We start from the raw sequence: 15,244 nt of genomic DNA, 5'->3' as shown, positions 1-15,244 counted from the left end.
TCCACAGATGGGGGCAGACAGGAGGCGCCTGGGGTCCACCACACAGGATTGCGCTGCAGGCCCCGGTGCAGGGCAGCCAGTTCCCCGGGCATCAGTCCAGTTGTCATAACACAGGGGCCCATCCAGCCTTAGTCATGCTAAGGGGACCTGAACCCAACATTACAAGTCTTCAGTGTGATGACTCACAGATGCTGCTTTCACTTGAATTGTGTGTGGAGTGTGTGTGCATTGTGTGGTGTGTGTGGGAGTGTGAGCATTGTGTGTTGTGTATTTGTGGTATTTTGCGGGGGTTGTGGTATGTGTGCGGTATGTGGTGTGTGTGGTTTGTGTGCTGTGTGTGTGGTATGTGGTGTGTAGTGCAAATGGGTGTGCTCGGTGGTATGTGGTTTGTGTGGTGTGTGTGTGGTGTGTGGTTTGGTGTATGTGTGGTATTTTGTGGGGGTTGTGGTATGTGTGCAGTATGTGGTGTGATGTGTGGTGTGTGTGTGGTGTGCGGTGTGTAGTGCAAGTGTGTGTGCTCTGTGTGTGGTGTGTGGTTTGTGTGGTGTGCTGTGTGTGGTGTGTATTCTGTGTGCGTGATGTGTATTGTGTGGTCCCTGTGTGGTATGTGGAGAGTGATGCGTTTGTGGTTGGTGTCTGGTACTTGTCATGTGGTGCATGTGCAGTGTGGGGTGTGTTTGGTGTGTGTGTTTTGCTTCTGTTGCTTATGTGTGGCGTGAGGTGTGTGCGTGTGGTTTGTGTGGTGTGTGGTGCATGTGTGGTGTGCGTGGAGTTTGTTGTGTGGTGTGTGTGATCTGTTTTGTGTGTTGTGTGGTGTGTGGGTGGTGTGTGTTGTGGATTGTGTGGTCTCTGGTGTGTTTCGTGTTGTGTGGTGTGGTGTGTAATCTGTATGATGTGTTGTGTGTTGTGTGGTTTCTGTTGTGTGGTTTGTGTTGTGTGTATGTGATATGTGTTGTGTGTGGTCTGTGTTGTATGATGTATGTGGTGTGTATTGTGTGGTGTGTGGTGTATGTAGTGTGTGTATATCGTGTGTGGTGTGTTGTGTATGTGTTGTGTTTTGTGTGTTGTGGTTCCTGTTGTGTGGTGTGTGGTCTGTGGTGTGTGTGGTATGTGGTCTGTGTGGTGTGTGGTGTATGTGGTGTGTGTATATCGTGTGTGGTGTGTTGTGTATGTGTTGTGTTTTGTGTGTTGTATTGTGGTTTCTATTGTGTGGTGTGTGGTCTGTGGTGTGTGGTGTGTGTGGTACGTGGTCTGTGTGGTGTGTGGGGTGCGTGGTCTGTGTGGTCTGGTGTGTGTGATACATGGTGTGTGGTGTGGTACGTGGTGTGTGTGGTACGTGGTCTGTGTGGTGTATGTGGTGTGTGTATATCATGTGGTGTGTTGTGTTTTGTGTGTTGTATTGTGGTTTCTGGTGTGTGGTGTGTGTGGCACGTGGTCTGTGTGGTCTGTGGTGTGTGTGGTGTGTGGTACGTGGTCTCTGTGGTCTGTGGTGTGTGGTATGTGTGGCACGTGGTCTGTGGTGTGTGTGGTGTGTGGCGCGTGGTCTCTGTGGTCTGTGTGGCATGTGTGTGGTGTGGATTGTGTGCTGTGGTATGTGAACATGCTTACAGGCCACGGTGGTATCGAGGCTGAGCGTGGGCCTGAGGGGAAGGCGCTGTCCTGGAGTCTTCTCTGGCTGATGTGAGGTCCGTGTCCCCTGCTCGCTGTCCTCCATGGGGTCTGTGCCCCTCACTTGCTGTCTGTCCTCTGTGGGGTCTGTGCCCCCCGGCTCGCTGTCCTCCGTGGGGTCTGTCCCCCCGTCTCGCTGTCCTCTGTGGGGTCTGTGCCCCCGTCTCGCTGTCCTCCGTGGGGTCTGTGCCCCTGGCTCGCTGTCCTCTGTGGGGTCTGTCCCTGCTGCTCACTGTCCTCTGTGGGGTCTGTCCCCCCGTCTCGCTGTCCTCCGTGGGGTCTGTGCCCCCGTCTCGCTGTCCTCCATGGGGTCTGTGCCCCTGGCTTGCTGTCCTCTGTGGGGTCTGTCCCTGCTACTCACTGTCCTCCGTGGGGTCTGTCCCCCCGTCTCGCTGTCCTCTGTGGGGTCTGTCCCTGCTGCTCACTGTCCTCCATGGGGTCTGTCCCCCCGTCTCGCTGTCCTCCGTGAGGTCTGTCCCCCCGTCTCACTGTCCTCCGTGGGGTCTGTCCCCCCGTCTCGCTGTCCTCTGTGGGGTCTGTCCCCCCGTCTCGCTGTCCTCTGTGGGATCTGTCCCTGCTGCTCACTGTCCTCCATGGGGTCTCTCCCCCCGTCTCGCTGTCCTCCGTGAGGTCTGTCCCCCCGTCTCGCTGTCCTCCGTGGGGTCTGTCCCCCCGTCTCGCTGTCCTCTGTGGGGTCTGTCCCTGCTGCTCACTGTCCTCCGTGGGGTCTGTCCCCCCGGCTCGCTGTCCTCCGTGGGGTCTGTCACCCCGTCTCACTGTCCTCCGTGGGGTCTGTCCCCGCTGCTCACTGTCCTCCATGGGGTCTGTCCCCGCTGCTCACTGTCCTCCGTGGGGTCTGTTCCCCTGGCTCGCTGTCCTCCGTGGGGTCTGTCCCTGCTGCTCGCTGTCCTCCGTGGGGTCTGTCACCCCGACTCGCTGTCTTCCGTGGGGCCTGTCCCCGCTGCTCGCTGTCTTCCGTGGGGTCTGTCCCCGCAGCTCGCTGTCCTCCGTGGGGTCTGTCTCCCTGGCTCGCTCACATTTTCACTGGTGTGGATGTATTTCTTTTTCCAGTCGTCTTTTCCGGCCCTTGGTGCACAGTGTCGACCTGAAGCCTTCAGTCTTCTCAAAGTTCTTCAGTGTTTTCTTTTCTTCTCTCACAGACTCTCCTCCTTCCTCTTCTGAAATCCTAACAGATGAACGTGGTGTCTCCAGGCTCAAGGCTCCAGGCCGCTGAGTGATTCCCCTCTTCTCCTCTCTAAGATCTGTGGTCCTTCCTCGATTTGATCTTCCAGGTTTTACCAATGTGACTTTTGGCGACATCATTTCTGCTTATTGGCACTTTCATTTGGATTTTGTTTTTAACTGGGAATTGTGTTTTTAATGTACAAGGTTGTCTTTCTGTGTTTCTATTTCCTTCGTTGGCAACTTGGACTTTTCTTTTTTTTTTTTTTTTTTTTTTTTTTTTGAGATGGAGTCTCCCTCTGTTGTCCAGGCTGGAATGCAGTGGCGCAATCTCGGCTCACTGCAGCCTCGACTTCCCAGGTTCAAACGATTCTCATGCTTCAGCCTCCCGAGTAGCTGGGATTAGAGGCATGTGCCACCACACCCAGCTAATCTTTGTATTTTTAGTAGAGACGGCGTTTCGCCGTGTTGCCCAGGCTGGTCTTGAACTCCTGACCTCAGGTGATCGGCACGCCTCGGCTTCCCACAGTGCTGGGATTACAGGCGTGAGCCTCCGCGCCTGGCCAAAGCACCATGGTCTTGTTTCATAACTGTGAGTCTCCCGGGTATCCCGGAGACATTCTCGTGTGACTCAAGCCCCAGGGCCCCGTGGCCCCGCATCTGCCTAGTGTCACATTTAGAGGACCAGGGAGGAGCCACCAAAGGCAGCACAGAGCCACTGAATTGTAGACGTTCACGACTGCAAGAAAGAAGAACTGTTAACTTTCTCAATGTCTCTCTTCCCAAAGAAATACATTTAATATCAACTTCATTTTCTGAAGGTTTTTTCCCAAGGAGACAACGAGGACTTTGCGCGAGGCATAATGTGGGGAAGCTTCCTAACCCTCCTCTGTAGAGACCGCCCGGCCCCTCAAGATCCCCCCGCACCCCGTAGCGGCCGTTGAGTGTCTTTCACTGCCCCTCTGTGACAGCACGTCCCTCCCTCCCCTGCCACCCTCCCCACCTGACTGGCCAGGAGCGACCGCAGGGCGTTCAGAACCTCCTAGCCACTGTCCACCCAGGCAGAGGCCCCAGCCCCGCGTGGCTGGACGGGCTTCCCTGTCCTGTGGAAGGGGAGACACACAGGACCCTGTGAAGTGAGCTCTCGGGTCCTCCTCCTCTGGGAAGCTCAGAGAAGCCTCTTGGGGAGGATCTGGCAGGTTTCAGTGTTGCAGCGGTGAGTAATGGCTCACGAGCTCTTCCAGCATTGCCTCAGTTTCTCGCAGGCGCACCCCTCTGCTCAGTGTGGCCTCTTTCTGACATGGGTTTTCTTCTCGCCCCTGGAGAGTCTTGGGTGAGCCTGTGTATTCGTGAACGGGTTCTGGGACCTATCGCTGTGTGGGGGCTGTCGAGGGCTCCCCAGAACGTAACAATTCCTCGGGGGAACTGACGGGCGGTCGCGCGGGCACCTGGGGCCTGGCCAGGTCCTCCGCCCAGGGTCCTCCACACCCTGGAGAGCTGTTTTCCATAGCCACGCGGCTCTGGCCAGGGTCAGATTCTGCAGCATGGCTGTTCATTCCGCTGGGCAGGGCCCTGCACTGACTCCAGCCCAACCCCTGCTCCCTCTGCGGGGAACTTGGCCCCAGGCAGTGCTGGGCCATTGGCTGTCAGTGCTGGTCCTGGGGGCCACGTTCCCAGTCCCCGTGGTCTCCCTGACAGTGGGCGGGGCCGGCCCTCCCCGGAGCTGACGGCGCAGGTCCTCCCCTTCTGTGTCCTGCAGATGGACACCCGCTCCGGGAGCCAGTGTTCCGTCACCCCAGAAGCCATACTCAACAATGAACAGCTGGTCTTGCCGCCCCGCATCTCCAGAGTGAACGGCTGGTCGTTACCCCTGCACTACTTCCAGGTGGTGACTTGGGCTGTCTTCGTGGGCCTTTCCTCGGCCACCTTCGGGATCTTCATTCCCCTCCTGCCTCATGTGTGGAAATACATCGCCTACGTGGTATCCTCTTCATCGTGGCATGGTCTAAGCGGGAGGGGTTCCTGGAGAACCCTGCGATGGACCTGGCTGTGGGGTCTGGGCCATGGCTGCCCGGCGGTACCAGTCACCTGCCCTGGGCCAGACTATATCCCCCGAGCCTGCAGGTGGGCCCAGTGGCCACTCGTGCTCTGTGCAGCCCCTGCTCAGGGTCAGGACAGGACAGCGTTGCCTGAGGGGGCTCCGGAGAGGGGCTCTGTCAGGAGGGACAGCAGCCCCCTGGCCTGGCGCAGGACCCGCCCTGCTGGCAGCCTTCTGCTAAAATCCCTACGTGGCTTTTTGCACATGGCCAGCACCTTCTTCCTTGCCCCTGGTGCCAAGGAGGAACAGCGCCGTGCCCCGCAGGTCGGCAGCCTGCGTTTCCATGCCAAGCTTAGGCCACACTGCGAGGGCCTCTGGGCTGCCCTGCGGAGATGGCTGTCAACCCTGAACTCCTGGCTAGAAGGCGGTCCAGGGCCAGGCAGGGTGACGGGAGGGCCCCGCACTCCACCCCCTCTATTTGGTTGCCATGGGGAGTCTGTGTTGGTCCCAGGGTGAGAGGAGGAGGGAGCCAGGATCTGAGGGCGGGAGCTGACATCCCAGTCACGGGGAGCCCAGCTTCTCCTGGCTCCAGGGGACAAGGACCCTCTCCCCAGTGCCCCCGCAGCCAGGCTCCGAGCCCAGAGGGCCCAAGACAGGGGCCCAGGGTCCCTGAGTGAGTCTGGGGTCCCTGAGAGAGTCCGGAGGGGCCCTGAGTGAGTCTGGGGGGAGGTTTCCCTGAGCTATTCTCGGGGAGAGGGTCCGTGAGCGAGCCATCTGGGGTCTAGAGGGAGCGGGTAGGTTGTGCAGCTCCCTCCCTCCTCCCCCTGCTCCTCCTGTCTGAGGCTGTGCTGCTCTCCCAGTGCTCAGGGGTCTCTGGTATGAAAGAACCCAGGCTCCTCCAGGGCCTTTGGGGCTGCATCTGGCTGTGTTTACACCTGGGGCGTCCCTCCTGTGGCCCTGCTCTGTGCCTCGAGCTGTAAAGGGTTTTGAGGTCACTGTGTGTGGCTGGGCTGGCCGAGCCTCTGGGGGTGCGGTGCATTCTGTGGGGGATTTGCCCTGTGTCCAACAGGGATGAACCAAAAGGGGCATGGGGGCAACCTTCCCGGTCCCCGACTGGCACAGGGCTGTGTGTGCAGGGCTGATGGGTGGCCTCATCTCCTCTAGGCCTGGGTGAGCAGGGCTGTGTGTGCAGCACCAGGTGTGCAGGGCTGGGTGTATAGGGCCGTGTGTGCAGGGCTGGATGAGCAGGGCCATGTGAGCAGAGCCGGGCATGGGTGAGCTGGGCTCGGGTGAGCAGGGCTGGCTGTGCAGGGCTGGGTGTGCAGGCCCAGGTGAGCAGGGCTGGGTGTGCAGGCCCAGGTGAGCAGGGCCAGGTGAACAGGGCTCAGGTGAGCAGGGCCAGGTGAGCTTGGCTCAAGTGTGCAGGGCCAGGTGAGCAGGGCCAGGCCCAGGTGAGCAGGGCCAGGTGAACAGGGCTCAGGTGTGCAGGGCTGGGTGTGCAGAGCTGCGTGAGCAGGGCCATGTGAGCAGGGCCAGGTGAACAGGGCTCGGGTGTGCAGGGCTGGGTGAGCAGGGCTGACCGGCGGCCGCGCCTCCTCTGGGCCCTTGGGCCTCACGGGGACGCCTCGTGCCAGGCTGACCAGGCCCTGGGCCAGGTTCTTCCTTGACATGCCAGGTGACCGGGGGGATCTTCTCCTTCCACCTCGTCGTCCACCTGATCGCCTCCTGCATCGACCCGGCCGACTCCAATGTCAGACTCAAGAAGAACTATTCTCAGCCCATGCCCATCTTCGACAGATCAAAACACGCACACGTGATCCAGAATCAGTTCTGCCACCTGTGCAGGGTCACCGTGTGAGTGCCCGCCCTCGCCGAGGCCCCACGGTGTCAGGGTCACCTCCAGAGGTCCAAGAGCTCAGGCCACTGCTGGCCCCTCAGGGCCCGTGCCATGGCTGCAAGCTGATGCTAATGGAGGTTCCAGGGTCTGGCCCTGTGGCTGCGGGTGGATAGCCCCTCATCACGCTGTGAACCGGGCGCAGTGCCGGGCCGCCCCAACTCTTCTGCAGGCCGGGCTGAGACTGGAGGGCTGGGTCTGTCACCTGCAGGTGACCCGCTGCTCCCCTGGAATGAAACGCAGCAGCACTCAGGCATATTGGGTTCTCAGTGGATTTTGTGCACGAGGTCCCGGGGCAAGAGAGCACTGTCTTTCTTGGGGATTTTCAAGACAAGCCCCTAGGAAAGAGGGAGGTAAGGGTTCCAGTATCTCCAGGGGCCCTGGAGGCCTCCGTGATGGCCTAGGGGGTGACTACAGGGCTGCTGTCGGCTGCAAGGGAGGCCCTGTAGGCACAGGTGGGATCCAAGTCCCCGGCCTCAACTCGTGGAACCATGGGGCAGGCGCGGCCTTCTCCAGGGCCGTGGCTCAGAGTGAGGCTGATGCAGGAAGGCTGGTGGGGGGTCTACGCTCAGGGCGGCCACAGACACAGCTCCTCCTGCTCTGTGACTACCTCTGCCCGCAGCTGCCCTGCTTCTCCTTCCCACAGACCTCAACACCCTCCCCCAGCCTCCCATTCCCCGTTGGACGCCCACTCCCCAGGCCACACAGGGCTGGTTCCTCCGAGGCACCTGGCTTCCAGTGATGGACCTCTGGCCCTGCCCCAACCTGTGCACTTGGGGCCTGACAGGCGTTCTCCGATTCATCCCTCCAGGAACAAGAAAACCAAACACTGCATTTCCTGCAATAAGTGCGTGTCCGGCTTCGACCACCACTGCAAATGGATCAACAACTGCGTGGGAAGCCGGAATTACTGGTGAGGGGCACAGCGGGGACGGCCGGCACGGGCCAGGCTTGGGGGAATTCGGAAGGTAGGGGTCTGTGGGCAGGGGTCCTCGTGTTGAAAGGGTGGAGGGTCCTCTTGGGGCCGCGTCCCTGTCCTGATGTGGTGGCGCTTGGTGCCTGTGTGCCCCGGCCTCCTGTCTGGCTCTGGGGCTGTGGTGCCGCCATCCCTGGACAAGCTCATCCGCACAGAGTAAGTCCCTGGAGGCCCCCCGTGGGCACTTGCGGGGCCACGCTGGCTGAGGCCTCCTGACCGCGCTGTCCTGGACTGGGCTGCCTTCTCTCCACCCAGGCTGAGGCTCATCCAGCACAAGGGTGGGGCCACAGAAGGGAAGTGGGCACCCAGCACGGACGGATGAGAGGTGTTTCCCCTGAGCGCGGTGGAGGCGCAAGGACGAGAGTTGTTTCCACTGAGCACGGTGGAGGCTCATAGACGAGAGGTGTTTCCACTGAGCACGGTGGAGGCGCAAGGACGAGAGGTGTTTCCACTGAGCACGGTGGAGGCTCATAGACGAGAGGTGTTTCCCCTGAGCGCGGTGGAGGCTGATAGACGAGAGGTGTTTCCCCTGAGCGCGGTGGAGGCGCAAGGACGAGAGGTGTTTCCCCTGAGCACGGTGGGGGCTGATAGACGAGAGGTGTTTCCCCTGAGCACGGTGGGGGCTGATAGACGAGAGGTGTTTCCCCTGAGCACGGTGGGGGCTGATAGACGAGAGGTGTTTCCACTGAGCACGGTGGAGGCGCAAGGACGAGAGGTGTTTCCACTGAGCACGGTGGAGGCTCATAGACGAGAGGTGTTTCCCCTGAGCGCGGTGGAGGCGCAAGGACGAGAGATGTTTCCCCTGAGCACGGTGGGGGCTGATAGACGAGAGGTGTTTCCCCTGAGCACGGTGGAGGCGCAAGGACGAGAGATGTTTCCCCTGAGCACGGTGGAGGCGCAAGGACGAGAGGTGTTTCCCCTGAGCGCGGTGGAGGCGCAAGGACGAGAGGTGTTTCCCCTGAGCACGGTGGGGGCTGATAGACGAGAGGTGTTTCCCCTGAGCACGGTGGAGGATCCAGGGACTCTCAAGGCCCCGTGTGCTGAGCCCCGGCTGTCCGCAGCACTGAGTTGTGAAGATCACCAGGGAAAAGAACCACGCGTGCTCCGCAGCTACTCCGTGCTGACCTGAAAGAGGCCTTGGTGTGGGCGGGAGTGGGGACCAACGTTGGCTGGTGTCACAGGACGTGCCGGGGGGTCCCTGCCCTGCCTCCCTGCCATCCCGTCTTGAGCACAGCATGTGTCCAGAGTGGCTGAGCAGCCCGGCAGGGACAGAGAGGCTGCGTCACTGCAGAGCGAGTCCAGAGGCTGCGTGAGATGGTAGGGGCCGGGGAGACCCACCCGCCTCCTCCCCCGGAGAAGAGCAGCTCTAGGATGGCCAAGGTGGGGCCAGCTCCTCTGGCTCACGCTAGCCCCAGGTGCCACTTCCTTCTGGACTCATTCTGCTCTGGTGCCTCGAGCTGGCTCAATCCGGCGGGCCCTGGCAGTGAAGATGAGGGGGTGAGGGCCCACAGGCAGGTGGCAAGGAGAGGGTCTGCCTTCCTCAGGAGGGGCGCTGGAGAGGGACCACGTGGGCACCAAGTGTAGACACCGCCTGTGTGTGGGAAAGGGGCGCCAGGAGAGCAGGGCTGGGGTCATGGGTGCCCTCGGCTCCGGGCAGCAGCCAACGCCGGCATCTGTGCCAACCTCGCTTCTGTCCCTTCATCCGCCAGAGGCGGAGAGAGCAACGGCATTGAGAGCAAGATGAGGAAAGTTGAGGAGCTGATGGCAGAGCCCCCACAATGGTGGCTGAGCTGATGGCAGAGCCCGCGCCAGGGAGGCTGAGCTGATGGCGGAGCCCCCGCGGGGGAGGCCGAGCTGATGGCAGAGCCCCCGCTGGGGAGGCCGAGCTGATGGCAGAGCCCCCGCCGGGGAGGCCGAGCTGATGGCGGAGCCCCCGCGGGGGAGGCCGAGCTGATGGCGGAGCCCCCGCGGGGGAGGCCGAGCTGATGGCAGAGCACCTGTGAGGGAGGCTGTGTACTTCGTAGTGGTAAGAGAGGAAGGGGGACGGAAAGAAGGCAGGCGGCCCTGGTGTCCTGGGAAGACTGCGAGTGCTGGCCTCGGACTCTGCAGGTTAAACACGGGCAGCAGGGGCAGGAGGCTGCGCTAACCAAGAGGAGAGCGGCCCTGGGCGGCTGCGGGGAGAGGAGGCCCCGCGTGAATGGCTCTGCCCCATCTGTGGGCTTTGGTCTCTGTGGTCTTAGAGACCCACCTTCTTTCCTGGATGAAGAGGGGAGTCCTGTCCAGACAGTAGGATGATGATGAGGGGCCTTTACTCCCCACAAGTGGCCTCAAGCCCAGGAGGACCGGGGGGTAGAGTAGGTCGTGTCCGCTGCCTGGAGGGGCTGCTGCTTTGGAAACCTAAGCTGTGAGAGGGAAGGCAGTATGAGGGAGCAGCAGTCAGGGAGCCCCTCACGCCCGGAGCCACCCCTCACCCCTGGCTTATCCAGAAGACTCTTGGAGGGAGAAGGAGTGCCCGGAAGGTGGCTTTCCCCTAACCGCCTCCTCGGAAGACTGTGGCATCCATGCTCTGACCTCCAGTTGAAAATAGAAAAAGGGATTTAAACAAGCTTAGGTGAACGTAACACAATGGGAAAGATTAAAGGAGGTTAAAGGATACTTTTAAAAAATATCATAATGGCAGACCAGGGGAAGATGGTTTAGTCAAAGTATGTTCCAGGAACTGCTGCCCAGAATTGGTTTTTCTGGATGGATTATTCTCTGCATCTTTTGAGCAAAGATGACTGGGAGTGGTTTTGGTCTCACGTCTACAGCACGGACATCGCTTTTGGCTCAGATTTGCACGAGACCCCTTGGAGAAGGGGGGACTGCAGCCGAGGTGTGGCCGGGCTCCTCCAGGGCCTCCTCAGCCCGAGTTCCCTTTGGGTGCAGAGATCCAGGTCCCTGAGCCTGCAGGCCCTCCTGGGTGCCACGGCACTGTCATGGCTCTCGCGTTCCCTGGCTAGCATGGTGCCCTGGAGACCCCAGCACAGACCATGCTCAGGGTCCCCTGAGTGGACCCAGCCCGCATGCTCCTTGGCTGGTAGGGAGCCCTATCTGAATGAGGTGGAGTCGGGAGGTGCGGGCAGAGGCCCCAGAGCTGTGACACTAGAGATGCCGTGTGACCCTCACGCTCTGCTGCTAGGCCTGGGCGAGTCACACCGCATCTCTGACCTCACTTTCCCCACTCGTGAGAAGGGCCGGTTCCCCCTCCTCACAACCTCCTTGTTCCTTGTGGGGATTAAATGCAATCACGTTTGCAAGAAGGGCTGCCTGAATTGTCGGGCGGTGTGATGGTGGGAATGTCCCACGGCCACCCCTCTCCAGCGAGAGGCCTGGAGACCTGGGGGGGGCATCACAGGATGGGACAGAGACGGGAGCCTGAGCTTCCAGGCGCGGTGAGGAGCGGGGTTTGAGGCCAGCGTCGGGTGGTGGCCAGGTGCCCTCTCTCAATGGACGCCCACGCTGACCTGTCACCTCCACCCTGCGGGCTCCAGATGCCCTGCGCGTCCCCACCCCTGCCCCTGCACCCCCCACCTGCCCTGCACGCCCCTGCCCCTGTCCCAGATGCCCTGCGTGTCCCCGCCCCTGCCTCCACGCCCCCCCACCTGTCCCACACGCCCCCTGTGCCCCTGCACGCCCTACACCTCCCCTTGCGTGCCCCCTGCCCCCGTGCCCCCCACACCTGCCCGCGCTGCTCCCGCGTCCCCACCCCCATGCCTGCCTGTGTGTCTCCCGGCAGGTTCTTCTTCAGCACTGTGGCCTCGGCCACAGCCGGTATGCTCTGCCTGATCGCCGTCCTGCTGTACATCCTCGTCCAGTACCTCGTGAACCCCGGGGTGCTCCGCACGGACCCTAAGTATGAAGGTACGTGGCTGCCGCTCTCGGGGGGCCTCGTCCTCGCCTCCAGCCGTCTTTCCGGGCAGTAGTATCGGGTCTGGGGTGGTTGGTCCCTGTTGCCCCAGGCAGGCTCTGACCTGGGCCGATGGCAGCAGCCCAGTATCCACACAGCCCAGCAGCCCCCAGCACGCAGGAGGCAGGCTCGGGGACGGCGCTGGCCATGCTGCTCTGTGGATGCTGCCAGGTCGTGTCAGGCGAGAGACGGGGGGGTCCACCTCTGCCCCCGCCGTCTGCAGTCAGCCCTGTAGCACCTGTCACACCGTCCTGTGGCACCTGTCACACCGTCCTGTGGGGCCGTGTAGTTGTGGGAGGGTGGGGGTTCCCGTCCTGCAGGAGCAGCCCGTGGGGAGGGAGAGCGGAGGCAGCGCTGAGGGTGCTGGGCTGTAGGCTGCGGGGCGCTGAGGCTGTTGGCCAAGAGGGTCTGGAGCCTGGGCCTCGGGAACCAGTGCCCACACTGAGCGACTGGAGACATGTGGCGGTGAGGACTGTGGGCTCCAGAGGCGAGTCCACGCCTAACCCAGATCCCGTGATGCCAGTGTCCTCAGGAAATGGGCCTGTGGCTGTGACTTAAGATCTGAGGTGGGAGGGTCGTGCTGGGATGTCCCAGGGGTCCCAAATCCAGCCATGAGTGTGCTTGTAAGAGAAAGGAGAGACGCAGAGGGGAGGTGGCCCCGTGAGGATGGAGGCAGGGGTGGAGTCACACAGCCACAGCCCAGGGTTGCCCGGAGCCACAGGAGCTGGCAGAGGTGGGAGGACCTCCCTGGACCCTGCAGAGGCAGCGTGCCCACCTGTCCTGCAGCTAGACGTCAGAGCCCTGCCTCAGACTGCAAGAGTCTGCTGTGGAAGCTGCCCCCACCCACCACCACTTGAAGTATTTATCACAGCAGCGCTGGGACCCTGACCAGGAGGACCTGGGCCAGAGAAGCCCCTCGGGGTGCAGGTCCAGACTGCCAGTCTTGGCCCCAGGCATGTCTGCGCCCGCACTGCACACGGCCCAGGTGGCGAGAGAGGGAGGACTTCCTGCCCCTCGTTCCAGAACATTCCGGAGCCAACACGGTGTGACATTTTTTTCAACGATGAGCTTTGCCAGCTCCATGTGGAAGGCCCTAAAGCTCCTCCTTCCACTTGGAAGCACGACTGATGCCTCCAGGGCCTCACAGCCACTTCTGAAGCTTTCTGAAAGCCAGCTCCACCCTGGTGAGGCCCTGACCTCAGCGGACCCAAGCCCAGGACAATGCCTGTTGCATTCTTCTTCCCCTGTAGCAAGTCACCTTCCCCAGCAGCCTCCACGTTGTCTGGGCTCTCACTTTGGGGGATGCCAGGGGAGCGTGAGAGGGCAGAGGTGGCCGAAATGACGTGTGCTGACTTCTCTCCTGGAACATGCTGCTTCCACACAGCAGTGCCAGTGTCTCCATGTGAGTTCATTGATTGTGGCCTGAGCGAATTCCTGAGTTTGCTGTTCCAGATGATTCTGCAGGGCTTCAAAACCAGCAGGGCACTGAGCAAAGCAGCTCCTTGTTCTCATGGGCTGAACTCATCGTGATGTCACTGGCTAAGGGGGGCAGCATGGGGTCCAGCCCAGCCCAGGCACATGGAGCTGCGGTCCCGTCAGGCCAAGTGTGATGTTTGCCTTCTAGGATGGCCCCCGAGGCTGCCAGTTCCAGAGAGGGTCCGTCACCCAAAGACATCCACACTGAATCCAACCCTCTGCCGTTCTGCCTTGCCCGGCCCTCTGCCGTTCTGCATTACGCCTGATTTTTGGAAGTGTTGTGGTTTTGAGTGTTGGCAGCCCAGTGTCACAGAGGACCATATCTTAGAAATGACCCCAGGCGAGAGCTGTGGCTTTCCTGTTCTGTTTGAAGGCGGCTGTTTTAGGGTGCAGAGGGTCCAGGGACACAGCGTGGGCCATGAGGAAGGGATGGGTGCTGGGGCCTGGCAGAGCCGGCAGACGCTGTGACCTTGGTACTTAGTGAGGAAGGGGTGGGTGCTGTGACCCCAGTAGTTAGGAAAGGATGGGTGCTGGGGCCTGGCAGAGCCGGCAGGCACTGTGACCTCGGTACTTAGTGAGGAAGGGGTGGGTGCTGTGACCCTGGCACTTAATGAGGAAGGGATGGATGGGTGCTGGGGCCTGGCAGAGCCGGCAGGCACTGTGACCTTGGTACTTAGTGAGGAAGGGGTGGGTGCTGGGGCCCTGGCACCTAGGAAGGGATGGGTGCTGGGGCCCAGCAGAGCCAGCAGGCACTGTGACCCCAGCACTTAGTGTGGAAGGGGTGGGTGCTGTGACCCCGGCACTTAGTGAGGAAGGGATGGATGGGTGCTGGGGCCTGGCAGAGCCGGCAGGCACTGTGACCTCGGTACTTAGTGAGGAAGGGGTGGGCACTGTGACCCCGGCACTTAGGAACGGGTGGGCACTGTGACCCCGGCACTTAGTGAGGAAGGGGTGGGCGCTGTGACCCCGGCACTTAGTGAGGAAGGGGTGGGCGCTGTGACCCCGGCACTTAGTGAGGAAGGGGTGGGCGCTGTGACCCCGGCACTTAGTGAGGAAGGGGTGGGCGCTGTGACCCCGGCACTTAGTGAGGAAGGGGTGGGCGCTGTGACCCCGGCACTTAGTGAGGAACGGGTGGGCGCTGTGACCCCGGCACTTAGTGAGGAACGGGTGGGCGCTGTGACCCCGGCACTTAGTGAGGAACGGGTGGGCGCTGTGACCCCGGCACTTAGTGAGGAAGGGGTGGGCGCTGTGACCCCGGCACTTAGTGAGGAAGGGGTGGGCGCTGTGACCCCGGCACTTAGTGAGGAAGGGGTGGGCGCTGTGACCCCGGCACTTAGTGAGGAAGGGGTGGGCGCTGTGACCCCGGCACTTAGTGAGGAAGGGGTGGGCGCTGTGACCCCGGCACTTAGTGAGGAAGGGGTGGGCGCTGTGACCCCGGCACTTAGTGAGGAAGGGGTGGGCGCTGTGACCCCGGCACTTAGTGAGGAAGGGGTGGGCGCTGTGACCCCGGCACTTAGTGAGGAAGGGGTGGGCGCTGTGTCCCCGGCACTTAGGAATGGGTGGGTGCTATGACCCTGGCACTTAGTGACCCTGTTGGAGCCTCACCTCCCAGATCCATAAAGCAGGGATCATGAAAACCAACTGCAGGCAGCAGGGCCTATGGGGCACTCAGGTAAGGGAGGCGTCCACCCGGGCAGGGAGGCATCCCTCGCACTGGCTGTCCCCATGCCGCCCCATCCCCAGCAAGCTCTGGTCTGCGACGTCCACCTGATGTGGCACCCGTCAGCAGGTGCTGGACACACTGTCTCTCCCTTGTCTCCACAGATGTCAAGAATACGAACACGTGGCTGCTGTTCCTCCCCCTGTTCCCGGTGCAGGTGCAGACCCTGATAGTCGTGATCATCGGGATGCTCGTGCTCCTGCTGGACCTTCTTGGCTTGGTGCACCTGGGCCAGCTGCTCATCTTCCACATCTACCTGAGTATGTCCCCACCCTAAGCCCCCGATCCCCGCAAGCCTGGGTGGTCAGAGCTGCTCATTTTACACCTCTACTTGAGTATGT

The 15,244-nt window shown here is 61.4% G+C and overlaps 1 protein-coding gene across 3 annotated transcripts in view; it reads left to right on the top strand.

Annotated features, from left to right (window-relative positions):
• The window catches only part of LOC129037488 (probable palmitoyltransferase ZDHHC11B), a 67,201-nt gene that overhangs the window by 3,071 nt on the left and 48,886 nt on the right, over positions 1-15,244 (top strand). Inside the window, exons 1-6 of one of the 3 annotated variants that reach the window (XM_063664625.1) lie at positions 3,052-4,066; positions 4,610-4,831; positions 6,564-6,742; positions 7,594-7,695; positions 11,537-11,661; positions 15,008-15,163. In XM_063664625.1, the coding sequence (XP_063520695.1) occupies positions 4,610-4,831; positions 6,564-6,742; positions 7,594-7,695; positions 11,537-11,661; positions 15,008-15,163 (784 nt within the window). In that variant the 5' untranslated portion in view covers positions 3,052-4,066. Of the gene's footprint in view, positions 1-3,051; positions 4,067-4,609; positions 4,832-6,563; positions 6,743-7,593; positions 7,696-11,536; positions 11,662-15,007; positions 15,164-15,244 lie in introns of those variants that run through there. The other 2 variants (XM_063664626.1, XM_063664624.1) reach the window with 2 other exon arrangements.

The sequence above is a fragment of the Pongo pygmaeus genome, chromosome 4 (assembly GCF_028885625.2).
Source record: "Pongo pygmaeus isolate AG05252 chromosome 4, NHGRI_mPonPyg2-v2.0_pri, whole genome shotgun sequence".
NCBI lineage: Eukaryota > Metazoa > Chordata > Mammalia > Primates > Hominidae > Pongo > Pongo pygmaeus.
The sequence above is the reverse complement of the archived record's forward strand: the minus strand, read 5'-3'. Positions and strand labels throughout refer to the sequence as shown.